At 38.2% G+C, this 19,120-nt stretch overlaps 1 protein-coding gene across 10 annotated transcripts in view; it reads right to left on the minus strand.

Annotated features, from left to right (window-relative positions):
* Positions 1 to 19,120, minus strand: part of trip12 (thyroid hormone receptor interactor 12) — a 150,400-nt gene that overhangs the window by 89,673 nt on the left and 41,607 nt on the right. For all 10 annotated transcript variants that reach the window (XM_041213852.1, XM_041213844.1, XM_041213870.1 and 7 more), the window contains 5 exons: positions 18,443 to 18,589; positions 16,495 to 16,608; positions 14,085 to 14,908; positions 12,633 to 12,738; positions 883 to 1,016 (listed from right to left, as the gene is read on the minus strand). In XM_041213852.1, coding sequence (XP_041069786.1) covers positions 883 to 1,016; positions 12,633 to 12,738; positions 14,085 to 14,908; positions 16,495 to 16,608; positions 18,443 to 18,540 — 1,276 coding nt within the window. In that variant the 5' untranslated portion in view covers positions 18,541 to 18,589. The remainder of the gene's footprint in view (positions 1 to 882; positions 1,017 to 12,632; positions 12,739 to 14,084; positions 14,909 to 16,494; positions 16,609 to 18,442; positions 18,590 to 19,120) is intronic.

Consider the following 19,120-nt stretch of genomic DNA (forward strand, 5'->3'; position numbering starts at 1 on the left):
CCTCAGGACAGACTATGTTCCTTGACATGAGGAATCTGTAGGGTAATCTATACTGACAAACTTAGCAAAATCAAGGTGATCCGATCACTCCAATTCAAAGAGAAACATTCAGTGGAAGAACCTATATAAATTGAGGATAACCTGCATTTGACAAGTAAACCAAACCATTTGAGGTGGTAATAAATTACACTATAAAAACACAGATGGAGCCCAAGAATAAAATAATCCAACACATCAAAAGGAATTATTGAATCTTATGGAACAGACATGTAAAAACCAGGGTCAAAAAGTGTCCTGATAAAAATCACAATTGGATAATCAAAGTGATTATAAATTAGTGGAAAACAAAATTAAGATTCCTGCTAGCGCCATTTGGCGTTATTTTCCCAGTAACTAACTCAAAACCAAAATATAGTCTCAGATTTCCAAAGAATAAGCATGCAACCTTTGTTGGAACAAGACTTGAGACATTCACTGGACGAATGGGAGGTAAAGCCAGATCCATTCAACATATAAGTGTGCAATATTTTCAGATGCCAAAATACCACACCTCAATTTGCAACCCAATCTAAAGCCATGCTTCCAGTTGAAAGCTGAGGAAATGTCCACAACATCTGAATATGGATGTCAAATACTAAAAAAAGTGTTGAAATTGTGATGCATTTTTGAAGACCATATTGAGTCAGTTGTCCATCATCTTGAATGCACCACAATACACATTATACCCTGCGGGTTTGTTTTTAGTTCAAAAAAGATTGGTTCTGGATCATGCTTCATAATCTTGTTGTGCTTTTGCCATGCAATGCATTCTGAAAAATATTACACATCACTTCATTTTTGAAGTAATCAGATTTAGTTTAAAAAAAGGTTTGCTCTTTTTACCTGATGCTCCTTGAGGTACATCATCTGTCCGTGTAGAAGAATTTGCTCCATCCTGGTTGTTGTCAGGATCTGCCATCTTCTCCTGTCGGCGAGCCTCAGATGCTCCTCTTTTGCCCAGGCCAGAGCCTCGCCGACTATTATCAGGAATGGGAATAAAAATTGCACGTGAAATTCTTTCCACCTTCTAAGCAATGCAAAGCAACTACTGTGATAAGTCATGCAATTTAAACTGGCGAAGCCACCATTCTACAAAATATGATTCACATAGTGTCCAGAAGGGGTAACAAATACCCATTTACAGAGTAATATATGGAAGTTTGCTAATGATACAATGGTAGGTGTGAATGCAAGCTATGATGACACAGTGATTGCAAGGAGCTATGAATAGGTTAAGGGGTTGGGTAAGGTGGCAGATGGAGTAGAACGTTGGGAAGCATGAGGTTATTTCTCTTCTGTAGTAAAAATAGAAAAGTGGAATATTTAAAAAGGCATGAAAATTCTAAATGTTTATATTCAGAGAAAGCTAGGACTTTTACCTGCACGTTATTTGCAGACGAGCTGGAAGAATACCACCCCCCAGGAATAGTTTAAACCTCTAGTTCCATTACTGCAATACATATCAAAGGAACCACACAACTAAGGAAAATATTACATACCTTGCTGATATTTCTAGCTTGTTTAATATAATTGTAATACTGTTTTGCTATCACTTTACTCGCTCAAGGACTCTTCCTTTTCTAGAGCCTGCTAATTATATTAAATTTCCATTTAGAATCTACCAAATACACTATGTTGGGAAACAGACTTTGATGCTGAGTTCAGGTGTTGCAGTCATCTAAACCAACTAAATGCATCATCTATTAATGTTTCTCGCCCCAACACCATTTTATGCACTTTTAAAATTAAAAACTTCATAATGGGTTTTTTCTGCTCAAGTCTCTATTAGTTGCAAGTTTTCTGTTCAGTCATCACGCAACATGGTTTACTATGGCACAGAGATTAAGAAATAGAGGTCATAGGCCATACAGTCCCTTGAGCCGACCCCTCTGTCCAATAAGATCATGGTTGATGGTTAACTCAATTCCACTTTCCCATCCAATTCATCAACTCTAGAGTTCAACTCTACTCAACGAGCATTCCCTGAGCTCTGGGGTGAGAATTCCAAAGATTTACAACCCTCACTCAGTTAAGAAATTCCTTCTCATCTGATTTCAAAATGGCTGCCCCTTATCCTGAAACTATGGCCCCTAGATCTAGGCAACCTTTCAAGCCCCTTCAGAATCTTATGTTTCAATAAGATCCCCTCCCACTCTCCTAAACTCCAGAGAGTATAGGTCCAATACACTCAACATATCAGAGGAGAGCCCTCTCATCTGAAGAATCAAGTGAACCTTCGTTGCACCCCTAAGGCAAGTACGTTCTTCCTTGGAAAAGGAAACAAAATTGTGTACAGTACTTTAGGTGTGGTCATAAAAAAGATCTGCGTAATTGTATAAAGACTTCTGACTCTTGTACTCCAGCCCTCTTGCAATAAAGGCCAACATGCCATTTGCCTTCCTAATCACTTGCTGTACTTGTATACTAACTTTGTGATTCTTGCACAAGCAGCCAAATCTCCCTGTTCAACATTTAATTGTTTATTTTAAAAATAACGGCTTTTTAATTCTTTAATGGGATGTGGGCATCATTAGCAAGGTTTCCCATCCGACTGCCCTTGAATGGAGTGGCTCACCATGCCATTGCACAAGGCAATGAAAATTCAACCATACAACTGTGGATCTGGAGTCACACAGGCAGATTTCCTTCCCTAAAGGAAAGGCATTAGTGAACCTGATGGGTCTTACAACAATCGATAATAGTTGCCATGGTCACCATCACTGAAATTAGCTTTATATCCCAGCTTTAATTGAATTTAAATTCCTCCAGCTGCTGTGGTGGAATTTGAACTCATATCTCCAGAGTATTAGATTCTCTGGATTACCAGTCCAGTGACATTATCACTATGCCACTAACTCCCTGCCATTCTTCCAAGCAAAGCGAATAACCTTACATTTTTCCACATTATACTCCATCTGTCACTTTATTGTCCACAGTCTAATGTCCTTTTGCAGCCTCTGTGTTCCCATCAGTTTAGTGCCCCATCTAGCTATCACCAGCAAACTTCAATGAATGTACTGAGTAATGCTTCCAAATCATTAATATAGATTGCAAATAGTTGAAGCCCCAGATATGATCCTTGTAACACTCCACTGTTATACCTCCCAACTTGAAAATGCCTCAGTTCTCTCTTCTCTGTCCACTAACCAATCCTTCATCAAAGCTAATATATTATCCTCAATCTGATGTCTTATGAAATAACCTTTTACGTGGCACCTTTTGGAAATCCAAATATACTATATCCAATGGTGTCTCTTTATCTACTTAGTTACATCCTCAAGAACCTCTAAAACTTGTCAGAGAATTTCTCTTATACAAAAATGTTGAACTTGCCTAATCATATTATGATCGAAGTGCCTTGTTAACACCTTAATGATAACATTTTCCAGGCTAGTCACAATGCTCTGTAGGCAATACAGTTTTACCAGGATCAAAAGAAAATTCATACACAGAATTCAATATCCACTAACAGCACTGTGGATATATCTACCCCACATGCACTGCAGCCCTTCAAAGAAACAGCTCACTATCACCTTGTCAAGGGCAGTTAGTGATGGGCAATAAAAATGCTGGCCTAGCCAGTGACATGCACATCCCTCAAGAAGAATAAAAAATTTGATTGCACAATAAAATGTATAACTCTGGGGCTAAAGCAGAATTCAAGATCTAAGCTTTAAACTACATTTCTCTAAGTATATTTGCTTGCAGATCTATTAATTGGCGTGTAATTTTTTCCAACCTTCAACAGATGTTTGCTGGGATAAAAGGATTCTTTGAATAAGAGTTCAAAAGAAAAAGGTAGCTGGAAAAATTAATATGTTTTGCAATAGTTGCTGGCTGCAGGCAGCTGTACTTGGGGGAAATAAAAAACAAAGTTGTGCGGCATGAATTGAATAGTTTTGTGACAATTGTTCATCAATGAAAAGTGATACTTGGTGATTTAACATTCTTTCATTGGCCTAATGGGTGTCCCATTAGTTGTAGAGCCTCCCTACTAAAAAAATTGGCTGGCATTTACCAACACAAGTGACTGCACTTCAAAAGTAATTAACCAGCCACAGTACATTTCACAACCACTGTGATGGTTCTGATACTATTAAAAAACTGCCAATTTTTATCTATACATTTAATCAATAATTTTTTTTTTTTACCCATCCTATCATGAGATTAGGCCCTACAGAAACTTTCAATTTGAGACTTGACTGCTGCACAAGATATCGAAACTAAGCCTACATCTATATCCAAGAAATTGTACATGGGAGTAATACAAGATTAAGCTATCCATTTCAATATTTAAGAAAGAAATTGGCTTAGGTGTTCTATGTTTTCCAAACATATCAGAGTTACAAACAATAGATCAATTTTATTCTTTTAAAATCTGCAAAGTTGGAGATTTAGTTAAAACTACAACATAGGACACAATCCTCCCTTTCTCTTTCACTCCTCATGTAGCCAAATTAGACAGTGACAGATGCTATTACTATCTCTTCCACAGTGTTTGCCAGAAGTTATGTTTAAATCACGCAAGTCTTTTTTTGTACACGGGACATCTAAGCACAAATACCAATCAAGATTGGAACTCTGTGCTCTATCAATGTAATTACTAAGCCACCCTACTTCAAGTTCAACTGCATATGGAACGAGGCAAATATAGACTGAAGCACCTAAATTCTAAAGTTCCGAGATATGCACGTATGGTTAGTAAACCAGGAAATAGTGTAAGGTCAGCTTACCACAGCAGTGTAAATCAACTTACAAAAAGAACAGCAGTAGCTAGACCACTGGATCACACAAAGGAGCTCAATATGCAAAGCAGCCATTTGGGAGAAACCAAACCAGCTTTATTGCCATCTCTAATACTCAGTTTTTGTCTGATTGGACTGTTTTAATTCACCAGTTTACAGAGCATGTCCGTTCGTGGGTTTATTTGGTGGACAGTTCCTGATGTACTCAGACAGGTGGGGCATGCTGAGGTTTGGATCACATGACGTATCTGCTGCTGTCAGTTAGCGGCAATGGTGCAGAACAAAAACAGCAGAAGGTAAGGTGAGCTCAACAACAAAATTACCCCGGCTAGAGAAATTGCTTCCAAGGGATGAGGATCCCAAGAGCAGGTAGGTGATGGCATGGGAGGAATGGGACAGAGATTGCATGAGAAGGATAGAATGGCATTGGAGGTGGTGATGATATGATGGACTAAGTGTGGCAACATGGCAGGGGCAATTATTCAATAGAAATTGTTGAAAGTTATGCTAAAAATGACAATCCAATAGATTTGAAAGCTGTCAGGTGAGTTAAAATAAATCAGCGTTGAGTGTATAGATGAAGAGAATGACAAAGGTCTGTACCCTCCAGAGATTCTACAGTCCAATTCCAATGCATATACCACCACACAAACTTAGAATCGAGGAGCATTTATAAAGTTGCTACAAAACCTGAATCCTAAACAAGCACTTTACCAGAAGAGCAAGAATGGTAGTTAGGAAGTCGTTTTCTTTGATAATAGTTACTGAAATTACAACAGGCAGATTTCAAGGAAATGTGTTTATTCCTCAAATAATATTGAGCCCCTGAGATACAAGCCTGCCTTTTCAATTCAGGCAAAACAAAATTTCCTATTAGGTTTTCATATTCAATGACTATAAACAAGCCACAAAGCCAAACATGTTACGGCATGGCAGGTGATATGTGCCAGGCGGACTAACTCCATAAGGGAAGCTTGGCCACGCTATCACAATGGTTTTGTAATTTGTATTTGTTACGAGAAGGCTTATGCAATAAGTTCAGAAGAATTAAGTCCACTAACACATTAAGATTTTAAAATTAAATTAAAACATCTATTAACAAAAGAAAAGTCAAACACATACATAAGATTACAGTTACTTGATATAACAAATCCCAAAATTCCTAATTAACCTGACTCCCAACTACACACTCCCTTTAAGGCAACAGACCAAAATAGATTTTAAATTTAAATAAGCAACCCAGCAAGTTATCACAATACCCACTCAACAGTGGAATTCCAAAGGCTTTCCACAAGGCTACTTTACATGGTGTACTTTTCAAGATGTTACACAGCCACCCCCACATAGCCTTCCATCCTTCTTTATATATGTTTCTCTCTCATGTCTTTAGAAATTTACTTTCCCCTAATATAAAAATCTTTCATGTTGCCAATATGGTCAGTACCTTTGGGAAAAATGAACATACTGCTTGACCTTGATTACCTTGTTAGTCGTAACATCCTATCATCTCTTTGAAAATCAAACCGCCCCTTCACTTTTCTAAAAATGCAAATTTCATTCATACCTTATCTGTGGAGCCCTCATCCTAGCTTATCCGTCTCCGTTTCAAAAGTCTCCTTTACACCCAATTCTTTTGATAGACTGCAAGATTGAAATCTGACTCTACATCAACTAAATCAGTCACACAGACAGAACCATCTACGCTCCCACCCATAAGCTCACAATAATATTAATAAAAATAGTGGTTTTGGGGTCTTTATGGAAAAATGAACAGTCATAATTTTAAAAGACAGCTTCAGTTTCTCAACCCATCTTACATTACTTACTACACTTATCTATCTACACAAACTATTGCATACCAGATGCATGCATTAACAAAGCAATATATACAAGTCCTCTGTATCAACCAAGGTCATTTCAGTCCAGTGTCCAGGTTTTAAATGCCCAATGTACTTTGAGCTTTAACACTTAATGCATTTGCAATTAGATTCTCTTGTCCACCCACACATGCAGTCTGTAAATCAAACAGTTGCAGTAATAGCTCCATCTGAGCAGCCTTGCACTTCAGTCTTGAAATTTGTCCAGAAATTTTATAGGATTTTGGTCTTTATAAACAATTGTTTCTGATGAATTGTTTGTAACATAAACATAGAAATGCTGCAATGCTAACACCAGGCCTAGTCTCCTTTTCGATGGTTTAATACCTTCTCTGATGTACATCCGGTTTTCGTGAAGAATATCCCACCATTTTCTCAATCCCAGTTTCATCTTCTTGTAACAATACATCTTGCATCAATCGCCAAATTAAACTGCAAATTAGGCACTGCAAAAACTAGTGTTGTAGTCAATACAGTTTTAAAAACTGTCAAATCATTCTGGCACTCCCATGTCCATTGAAACTTCTTGTTCTTCTTTAGTAGTTCAGTCAATGGAACAACCACATTGCTAAAATTTGGAACAAACTTCCAGTAAAACCCATTCATGCCCAGAAATCTCAAAACTTCTTGTTTTGTTGCAGGCACTGGGAAATTCATGTTGACTTTTATTTTCAAATCACTTGAAGCCACTTTATCATGTCCAATGGTATGGCCTAGATATGTAACTTGTGCTTTTGCAAATTCAGTCTTAGCCATGTTCACCATTAAATTAGCTCTTGCAGTCAACCAAACAAGTTCTTTCAGGGGTTTTAAACGTTCTTCCCATGTTTGATTGAAAACTATCAAGTTGTCAATATAAACAGCACAATTGCTCAGCCCTGCAATTACTTTGTTCATCAGTCTTTGAAATGTCGCTGGTGCATTCTTCATACCAAATGGCATAACTTTAAACTGACATAGTCCACCTGGCATCACAAAAGACAACTCTTTTGCTCTCTCCGATAACAGTACTTGCCAATATCTTTTCAGCAAGTCAATCTTTGTGATAAACTTTGGTTGTCCCATTTTCTCAATGCAATCTTCCAACCACAAAATAGGATATGAATCCACTCCTCACTGCGTTTAGTTTTCGATAATCCACAGTCTATGGCCCATCTGGTCTCAGTGCCATCACAATAGGTGAACTCCAGTTACTGTAACTAGACTCAGTGATGTCATTCTGAAGCATAAATTCGATTTCTTTCTGTGCTTGCGAAAACTTTACGGGATTCAATCTATAATGATGTTGCCTTATCTCACCCACATCTACATCATGTGTAGCTAAATTTCTTTTCTCCAGTTTATTCCCACAAATAGCTTTGTGTGACTACAATAGCTTCTCCAAATCACTGACATTTGTCTGGAAGGTAACTCAATATTATATTTAAATATTTAAGTACCCCCTCATTATCCAATTTGATTAGAGGAAAATCAATTTCAGAATCCTTCATTTCTACCTCTTCTTCCTTACCTACTACCACTAGGACCTCCTTTTGGTTATTTTCCCTGTCAAAGCACTTAAGCATATTTACATGACACACGCTCTGACTCTTTCTTCTATCTGGAGTTTTTAACTAAATAATTTACTTCACTCAGTTTCTTTTCAATTCTGTAAGGTCCACTAAACCTTGCCTTTAATGATTCAACCAATACTGATAATAAACCTAAATTTTTTTCCCCAGCAACAAAACTACGAGCTTTGGCCCTCTTATCTTGCCTTGGCCTTCATAACCTGCTGTGATATCTTTAGATGTTCCTTAGCTAACTCTCATGTTCTGATCAATCCTTTCCTGAAGTTTGCCACAATCCACGAGAGTAGTTTCCAAAGTCTGATCCACTAGCTTCTCTTGAATCAACTTCTGTGGTCCCCATACCTCATGACGATAGGCTAATTAAAAAGTTCAAAATCCTGTCGATTCATTAAGAGCATCTCTAATATTAAGCAAATAAGAATGGAATTCCCTGATCCCAATCCTCTGGATTGTCTTGACTACAAGCCTTTATCATAGTTTTTAAAGTTTGATGCCATTTCTCTAAAACACCTTGAGATTCAGGATCATAAGCTGATGATTTAAACTGCTTCATCCCCAGGCTGCTCATTATTTCCTTAAACAGATGTGACCTGAAATTTGAGCCCTGATCCAACTATTTATTTTGGTAACCTATATCTTGTAAAGAATTTGGTTAACTCATCCACAATTCTCTTTGTTGTAATATTTTGTAAATGCATTGTTTCCAGAAACCTTGTAGGCATCCATAATTGTCAGCAAGTACTTATTTTCACTTTTCATCTTAGGGAGGGGCCCTACACAATCAGGACGTTGGTAAAAGGTTCCTCAATGCTTCAGAATTAAAAGTGCCAGTTTAATTATTGCTCGAGGGTCTCCTGTCACGTGACATGTTCTACAGAATTTGACTACAGTCCAGGCCAATAGAAATGTTCTTGTATTTTTGCCCGTGTTTTCCTAATTCCTAAACGTCCCCCTTTTCGAATTTCATGAGCTACTCTCAATATCTAATTTCTGTATCCAGATGGTTTAACGATTTGATGTACTACCATCCGTCTCTCATCTGCTGGAACATGAGAATCCCCACTTCCTCTTTAACACATTCCCTCTAAGGTAATAGCATTCTGTAATACATTCTGCCTCTGTTTCTGAATAAGCTGTCTTTACTCCTGGATCCTTCTGCTGTAACTGTACCATAACCAAACTAAACACTTCCACTTCATTCGCTTCAACCTTTTCTTCCTGCACAATCTTTTCAAAGGCAGATCCAGCCAATTGAATATCAGCTTTTTCCCCTACCTTTTAAACTCCCCCTCTTCTTGTTTCAACCTTAGAGTTTGTGTTCTCGTTACTACACAATCTGGAAACAAACCAGGATGCTCTTCCTGCAACACCTGTGTTGAATGCACCTCCACAGGATGCTCGACTACAGTTGGCATCACTAACATCTGTGACCCAGCTATATCATTACCTAAAATAAACTGAACCCCTGCAATGGGCAATTTTTCCACTACTCCAACAACCACCTCACCTGTTTTCCCACTTACTTTTTAAATTTACCTTCCACAATTAAATAAGTTTAGCATCTCCATGAATCTCACTTACTGCCACTTTTGCCTGCAATACACCTTCTGAGCAACAAATATCACAATCCCATTACATTAAGGATTGACCAGCCCCTGTACCTCTTAAAAATTTAGTAGCTTTGCCTGCTCCATTCTGTACACATGGAAAGACTTTCCCTTCACATACAAAATCTTTAAACATTTCTGCAACCTGCTCTTCAGAACTCCCTTGGGTAAATCGTGAACACATTCCCATTTCTTTACCTATCACTGATTTTCCTTGCTTCACCGTACAACAAATCACTAGCACTACCTGATCCTAACTACTGCAATGGGTCTTCCTGTAGCTTCCAACACATTGACTTTGTTTGCCCAGCCTTATTACAATGAAAACACCCCATTTTTCAAGTGTTACTTCTACCCTCAGCATTTTCCTTTCTGATCTGAGAAACTTCCTGAGAATTTCCAACTGCTCCTTCCTTTCCTTGACTAACTACCTTCCTTTCACCTTTCCACTTCTGATCCTTCTCTGATTTAAAAAGGGTGATGACACAAGGTTTAGGTCTATGAATTAACTCAATCAGCTATCTCTGCTGCTTGCCTTGCTGTTTTAACCCTCTGTTCCTCCACAAGTTCTCACTACCGAAGGAGCTAAATCTTTAAATTCTTCCAAAAGAATTACTTCTCCAAGAGCTGCATATGTTGTTTTTACCTTTAATGCTCATATCACTGGTCAAAATTAGCTTGTTTTACTCTCTCAAACTCAATGTAAGTCTGACCAGGTTGTTTTCTTATATTCCTAAATTTCTGTCTGTACTCCTCAGGCACCAACTCATATGCACTGCCTCATAATCCACCGACATCTCTTCTGACAGCGATGCATACACCTTATGAACTCTACCTAGCAACCTAGACTGTAAAAGCAATGTCCAGATTTCTTGAGGCCATTTCATCTGCTTAGCTATCTTCTCAAACAAAATAAGGAACTCTTCTCCATCCCTTTTCTCAAACTTCAGAAGAGCCTGCACAAAATTAAACATCTCCCCACTACGTTTTAGATTGGAAGTGATCATTTCATCCTCAGAACCTCCCTCAGCCTCAGATCTCTTTCTTGACTTCCAGCTTTTTAAGCTGGTATTCCCGTTCTTTCTCTTCCCATCTCCCTTTCCTCCATTGCTAATTTCTCCCTCTGAAGATCAAGTTGTTTCATTTCCATTTCCCTTTGAAATGCTCTCAACTTTTCCCATTCTTTTTCTTTCGCCTCCAACTAAAGTTATTTTTCATTTGCATATGAATCTTAGCTAATTCAACTGACCCACTAGCTTCATATATCCCTTACAATTTCAAATGCTGTGCTATTAACTTCAATTGTGTCTGCTTGCTTTGCCCCTACGGTTAACCTTAACTTATCTGCCAATTCTGTCAACTTAACTGTAGTTACATTTTGTGAACCAATCAGAGCTACATCTTCTACTCCCAGAAAAGTCTTAGCTACGGATAAAGCCATTTTTGCAGTTTCACCAATTTAAAATCCCTCACACCAACTCCTGAGTTCAATATGTTTCTCGTATGCGTAGCCTTAAGTTGCACCAACTCCAAACCAATCAAGGAATTTTTAAAAGCCTGCAAAGAGCCCCCAATTTTGTTATGACATGGCAGGTGATGTGCACCAGGCAAAGCTCAGCCACACTATCACAATGATTTTGCAATTTGTATTTGTTACGAGAAAGCTTATGCACTGAATTCAGAAGAATGGAGTCCACCAACACCTTGAGATTTTAAAATTAAGACTTGAACAAAAGAAAAGTCAAACACATAAGATTAAAGTTACTTGAAATTATAACAAATCCCAAAATTCCTAATTAACCTGGCTCCCAACTACACACCCTCTTGAAAGGCAACAGTCCAAAATAAATTTTAAATTTAAATAAGCAACCCAGCAAGGTTACCACAGCACCCACTCAACTGAGGAATTCCAAAGGCTTTTAACACAACTTTAGTTACTGGACACAGCAGGCTTCTACGAAAATGTCTAGAGGCTATTCCCCAAAGCTGTTTTACACGGTGTACCTTTCAAGATGTTACATGATCATCCCCACATATAAAGAAGGATGGAAGGCTATATATTTCTGTGTCTTTGGAAATTTGCTTTTCCATATATAAAAATTTTTCATATTGCCAATATGGTCAGTACCTTTGGGAAAAATGAACATACTGCTTGGCCTTGATTACCTTGTTAGTTGTAAACATCCTACCATGCCTTTGAAAATCATACAATCCCCTCAATTTTCATTCACATCTTATCTGTGGAGCCCTCATCCTCGCTTATCTATCTCCATTTCAAAAATTCGCTTTAAACCCAATTCTTTTGATAATTTCAATCTTGCAGTCTATCCAACTCTAATTCAATTAAAATCATTCACACAGACAGAACCATCCACAGTCACACCCATGAGCCTAGATTATGAACAATATGATGGTTTCCTGACAAACTTTTGACGAAATCTGCATTTACATCCCCAAATCTGTTCTTGCACATGGAGAGCTTTATGTATCTTTATCCAGAATGAGGTTTGATTCATTTTTGAAAGAACTGGAAGTCCTGCATTTACATAATTATTGTTGCAATAAAGATACTAATTTGACTGCAAATTTTTTACGAGTCTCTGCTGCTTTGTCACAAAAAACACAAATTCAATGTAATTTGGTACCATCGCAGTATTCCGACAAGTAAAAACAAAAATGGTTATTTTAGGTCAATTCAGCTGCCTCAAGGTGATCACAATATAATTTTAACTTACGACTAATAAAAAAAGCTTACTCTAGTTCTGAACATATCTTGAATCCTAAAAGTATTACCTGGTACTAGCACAGGATCCCGTGGTCTTTTGACGTGTGCTCCGCCTCAAACTGGGGAGCTCTGCTGGTGGTGATTCACTGCGTTTCTTAGTAGACCTTCTCAAGCCTTTAAAAAGTTCAACAGTAGACATCAGTGAAATCATACATCATGGAAAAATATTTGTGTAGTTCCAATAACTTAAATACCCTCAGAATCAATGGAATATCAGCAGTTAATATTTACCACTGCATGCTAAAGTAGACTTCCAGCAAAGTTATGTCACTACGAATTTGCATTTTAACTTATCCAGTGGTGTTCTTAAAGCTCAAACTAATTTGCTACATTTCATAAGTTTGTAACAAGATTAAACAAGATGGTGATTTGACAGTTCAAATGAACACCTCAAAAGAATGTGGGTGCATGAATTAGCATGGCTGAAAAATGTCCCAAATTTCCTTTGCTTTTTTTTTCCAGTTTCCCTCCAAAATAACACTTAATTCTCTACCTAAAGAGGGAGACAACTTCCTAAACCGTCAATGTTCTGTAACTAGTCAGTGTGGTGTTTTAGAGCCCTCTTTTTCCTCTAGAAACGGACCACCTCAATTCAGTCTTAAGTTGAATGTACCAGTAAGGTCATCACAACTTTAAAGTATTGTTTTAAGGAGCTTTTCTTACTGCAGCCTCAAGGGCCATATTACCTTTCCCTGTGCAAGTTAGTGTTTGAAATACGCTGCAATTTCATAGGGAAAATTCTGATACTTAAGGCCAAGTTCAGAATTTCAGGGAGTGAAACACACAAGCTTCCATTTTCAATTTATTTTTTAAATTAAATTCATGTAAACACATTACAAAAGCTGAAGCTCAGGTTTGACGCAGCATTTAATTTCAGTAGGGCACATTAGCAGCACAAAATCCAGATTAGTTACCTAGGCTAAAGAAATGCAAAAATGTAGAACAGAGGTCACAGACTCAACACTAGTTGTACACAGTAAAACGAGATACTCTGAACAAGGGACAGACTTCAAACCCTTTCTCTACCTAGGAAAGTTGGCAGTCAGCAATAAGTCTCAGCGCCACAATTGTATCTTTAAGGGTCAAATGCCTTATGGTGCTTAAATGAATGGTTTTCCTAAGATTAAGTCAAACAACTGCAATTTATTGGCCACCTTTGGTACAGGAAATTACCCGAGGCATGATATGGAAGAATGCGCACTTTGCTTTTAAATAAAAACAGCAGAACACATCAATAAGGTTTATATTTTGTTCTTGCAACAATTATGGATCAGAACTTGTACAATGGTCAAGTTTAGCTAACTCTCACCATTTATGATTTTGGTTAGTTCAGTATTTCATCCACATAGCAAATTGTTTACATAAATGGGGTCAATAGTTCCAAAACTGGGCTTGAATACAAAAGTTAATTTTTGACATTGTTGAATCCAAAATACAATCAATTAATTTCATCAACTCACTAGCTAACTTTGCTTGTAGGCCTGAAGGGCCTGGTTTTGATGTCTCCGATTTGGAAGACCCTGGGAGTGACAGTTTTGCTTTCGGTAGGGTGACTTTAGGGCTAAAACGGGCAGCCCACTCAAATTTAGAAGAACCACCAGTTTTGCTTTGCTCTTTTTCTCGGCTGCTTCTGCGAGGGCTGGGGCTAGAGGCTGAACGGGAACGACGAGCCTTATTCTGATCTTTTCCTTGTTTTAGCCTGGCTCCTTGAGGCACAGCAGCAGAGACAGTAGCAGAGGAGGAGGATGATGTAGAGGCAGAAGAGGAGGAAGAATCAGTGACAGTGCTACACCCAGCTTTGGCTGAGGTCACCGATTTTGAAGCCAGCTTGGTTGGTTTAGCAGACCTCTCTTCAACACTGATCGAGTCAGCCACAGAACCACTGTTTACAGAAGTTGTAGTTTCAATCTTTTTCCTTTTTTGAAAAGGGGAGGCACCAGTAGGCCCAGTCTGTTTTCTACTCTGGGTCTTACTCGTGGAGGCTGCGTGGGAAGTTCTTATCTGCTGATCTTGCACAGACTTCCTTTTCTTTGGGGACTTCGCTTGCACCTTGTGTTTTTGTGTTTCAGTAGGATTCTCCGAGGGTTGAAGTGCTTTGGCCCTTTTTGCCGAGCAGGCAGAGTTTGAACTGCTGTAATCAGGGCTTGGACCACGTTTCACACCTCTCAAACTGCTTTTGGAGCCGTCCCTTTTAGTTTGTCCAGTTTTGGGTCGTTCTGACCTAATTCTATCTTCTTGCTGTGTCACAGAAGCAACAGATGAAGAGCTACAGCTCCTGGAGTTCCTGAAACAGCAATATTGAAAGATTACTGTACATCTATGGTAATGGTTATACTTGTAACTCTAAATACAGTCTGTACGTCACTGAGCAGAGATTTGACAAAGACTGGATTTTCAAAGCAAGCATTTTGCAATAACTACTTTAATTCCAAATGCCAAGATCTTGACAAACATGAAGCTGTTAACTTCTCAAACTTCTTGCTTCCATACAAGTAATAAATGTACATGTGCACTTTGAGCTTTAGGCAAAAAAAAGACTCCATCTAAACCACTTGCACTGTGTACATTTCACAATGACTGCGATATGCAGTCATCTTTAATTGCAAAATGTTGTGCGGAGTGTGAAATTTTATTCCAAGCATTCAATTTCTTTAGATCTCTTCTTGGTAGGTAAGCAACCTTCCTTTCTTAATCCAGTTGAACTAAATGGAATATCATTGAAGAACCAACGAGGACTGTAAAATGGGTTTCCCTTTTGAAACTTACTGTCCCTGGAGTTGAGCTATATAAATTTTCTTTGGAATGCTTTGTCTATGTCAGCTATATTAGCAGATGATTGGAGAAATCAAATCCAGAAATCCATGGGTTCAATTACAACCTTGAATTTTCCCAACAGGCAAGGATAAACCCAATCTTGATTTAATTTTGCAATCAAGATTATCCAGGTGTCGCTATACAAATGACAGACTTAAAACAATGCAGATGCTGACATTTACTGCAGCTTTGGCCTGGAAAAATAAACTCCAATACCTCTTATCTTTTTTTTTAAAAGAGGGCATTGAAAATTCTGCTAAAATTCAAAATTTTGAACTTTTGATAAGGAGAAAGTCACAAACTGGAACCAACCAACTCCAAAACAAGGCAATTCCCTATTGGGAGGTCAATAATGAAAATCACCCCTAATTGAGTAGAGACTGAAAAATTCCAGAAGTTGTTGAGTTTACTCTTCTTGCTAAGAAATTGCAGGCTACAATAGATGTAATCACATTTAGTTGGTAAATCTAATTGTCAAATTGCATCACAGCTAACAATGTTTCAGTGGTTGCTGGCTTTGGTAGAGTGCTTGTAAAAGGTCACAAATTTTACTCAATACCCCTGCTTGCAAATAACTCTCATTTAGGAGCATTTTATTCCTACTCCTCCCTTCGGAGACACTTTGCTTCCTTAATTTACCCTTCATCAGCACTTCCATCTCCTTTCTCCTGCTTCAATGTTCATGAATCTGCTACATAGTTGGGCAGGAAGTAGTGCATCCTTAAAACTAAAACATGGAACAGGAGTCAATCTCCAAGTAAAGCAGCAGCAGGAAAAGGCAATCAAGGGCATAAATTTAATATAACTTGCAAAATCTGGAATTTACATCTGTATAAAATAAGTGGTAATAATTCTCCAGTTGAACAAGTACCCTGTAGACAGAGATTCTAATTAGTAAGGCATTATGGAGGTCACATCATTTTTATTTCTGTGTACTAAAAAGCAATTTTTCAATAAATTTGGTTTTGGAAGATTGATGTGTCGTAAGGCATCTAGTTTAACCATCTTCTGTCCAACATAGTAATGAAATTTTCTGTTAAGCAAAATATCTAATACCTTCGTGACACACGCCCTCTGGACTGTCCAGAGGTCGTGTCTGACTGCAGTTTTGTTGCTTTAGTAGTTGGCCTACTTGGAATTGGCTTCTGTTTCCTCTCTTCCGACTGTGACCTATTGCAAAGGAAAACAAAAATGAAATCTAAAAACAAATGCAGTATATGCAAGGAATTGAGATGCCATGAAGACATGGTATATTGCAGATTTCATTGCCTCGAGCAAGAAGAATTTCCGAAGGATAGATTTTTGCTTACTTCACCAACTGCAGTCCAAATTAAATTAAAAACGCTTGCACTTGGAGTTCATTACATTTGGTACCAGTAAAGGTTAGTTTTTAAAAAGTTTATGAATGCAGCACTAATCCTCAGATTGAATAGAAGATGGAATATCATTCTTTCCTAACCTCAAGAGCACTTGTTACTTCCCTAATTTGTCACTTTTGTCAGGAAACAGAGATAGTTTATGTCGTATTTCTATTTGTGGGTGGCTATAGCTTTAATGCATTTTTTTTTTGTGGGTTAAAAAGTTGAAACCTGGATCTAGTTTCATTTTAGAGTGGAGACAGCAGGTCTAAGGTTTTGTTTGTGTGCCTGCATTCTAATGAGATTTTACAACTCTTGAAGGGAAGTTAAAACAAACAAGGTAGAGAAAAAACTGTGCTGTTGTTTAGCAACAGGGGTCCAGCAAAGGGGCCCACAGAGACAGAAAACCAGAAAAACAATTTTAGTTCAGCTGAAGCCAGGATTCCAGAGAAGCTGGACCAGGAGAGGGAACTGCAAAAGGCAGACTCCATAAACCAAAGAAGAAAGTCCACAAAACCAGGGAGTGGAACAGGAAAGGACCCAAGAGGATAGTTCAATCAAAGGACAAGGACAGGGACCTGGAAATGGTCCTGTTAAGTGGTTAAGAGTGAGCAGCAGAGAAAGGCTTCAAGCCTAAAGGGAGAAAGCTGCAGGGCACATATTTTAAAGCAATATAGGCTTGTGAGAAGCCAGGAGATCCAAGGGGACAGCCGAAGGTCTGTAACTCTTTCCTCTGGACATGAGAGGCAGTGGTGTTCTCGTGGAAGGCATCTGAGAAAAAAAAAGTGTTGTTTGGGAGAAGATTTCAAAGCGGGTTCTTTGAGAGTGGAGATTGGAAACCCTCATGTGAAAGACAGAGTTCAGCGGGAGTGGTTGGCTCATGCTGTGACAAGCGTCTGGGGATGGGGGGGGGTGTGTGTGTGTGTCTGTCGGCGAGGAGATCCATAGAATCTGGGGTGGCATCTGTTAGTTGGTTTCAGAGTGTGACGTGCCTGACCACAGGTCACCTATTGGTTTATATGGATTGTTTACTTAACGTGAACATCAGGGCAACTAGGGATGGGCAATAAATGCTGGCCTAGCCAGCGAAGCCCACATCTCTGAAATAATTTTTTTTTTTATAAAGAATATAAGATAGCTTTTGCAACTTGTATTATCCTTACAAATCTGTATATATCTGTAAAGATATAGTTGTGGGTGAAGGAGTCTTGTAAGATAGTTAATCTTTTCCTGTTTAATAAATGTTTTAATCTTCTGGTTAAATGGTTAAAGTTCATCAGCTGACTCCTTTGATTCTGTTCAATAGCCACCCTCTAAACAAAACAAAAATAAATATCTAGACAAAAATAAAAGTTCAGATCTATCAAAAGCCAGGTTCCGCCCTGGGATCTGATTTGTCCAGTAGTAATATCAGCTGGGATCATAACCCTTTACATTTCACTGATGGACCATGTTCTGCCCTCAGTCAAGATGCCCATTTAGGGCTGAATGAGGGCAGTTCTGTCGGGCTATGTCCACTAAGAACTTGATTGTGCTGACAGACAACTTCCATGCCACCACTGGCCTGTCAGAATACAAAAAGCATAAGATGCCTTTTCTTGTTTAAAAGAAAAGCCATGTTTTAAAAATATATTTATTTTACTTGCCTTCCTCCTGTTGCTTCGTCTTGTGGCTGGGCCCCGGCAGTGTTCCTCTGTGAACGTCGCAGTGACCCCCCTGTATTGTAATTAGGCCGGTTGGACATTGGCACCTCTCTCCTTAAGGGACATACCCTTTTTAGACACTATCATTCACTGAAACAAAACAGGTTCTAAAATCAGAACACAGATAAAATAATTTGAAGTAGGTAAATATTTACCAGTGGGTACAATAATAATGCAATCATTTCATGGAAGTTGTCATTTATTAGCAACAATAAATTTGGTATAATAGTTTATGGTTAGACAAATAGCTAGCTTTTCAGCTAATTGGAATCATTTTGAGCCATCACCTCTCTCACTTGGTACAGTAATTAACAATGTTAGTTTACCATTGGTATGGATGAAATCTAATTTAATCTGCACTGCTTTAAATTTTGTATCTTTTAGCCAAGTATTTGGATTTAACACTTCAGTTTTTCATAAACCCAGGACATAATAAAGAGCCAAACTCTCAAAAGCTTCAATTGCTCCGGTTCACACATTTGAAGGAAGGAATTATGTATCTTAAAAGTTGTTACTGAATAAGGCTATACCAAAGGTAATTATTTAACATGCTTAATTCAAGTAGTACAATTTACAACAGCAGTGGGCATTTCTAGTGTCAAAAACAAAAACAGAATTACC

The sequence above is a fragment of the Carcharodon carcharias genome, chromosome 2 (genome assembly GCF_017639515.1).
Source record: "Carcharodon carcharias isolate sCarCar2 chromosome 2, sCarCar2.pri, whole genome shotgun sequence".
Lineage (NCBI taxonomy): Eukaryota > Metazoa > Chordata > Chondrichthyes > Lamniformes > Lamnidae > Carcharodon > Carcharodon carcharias.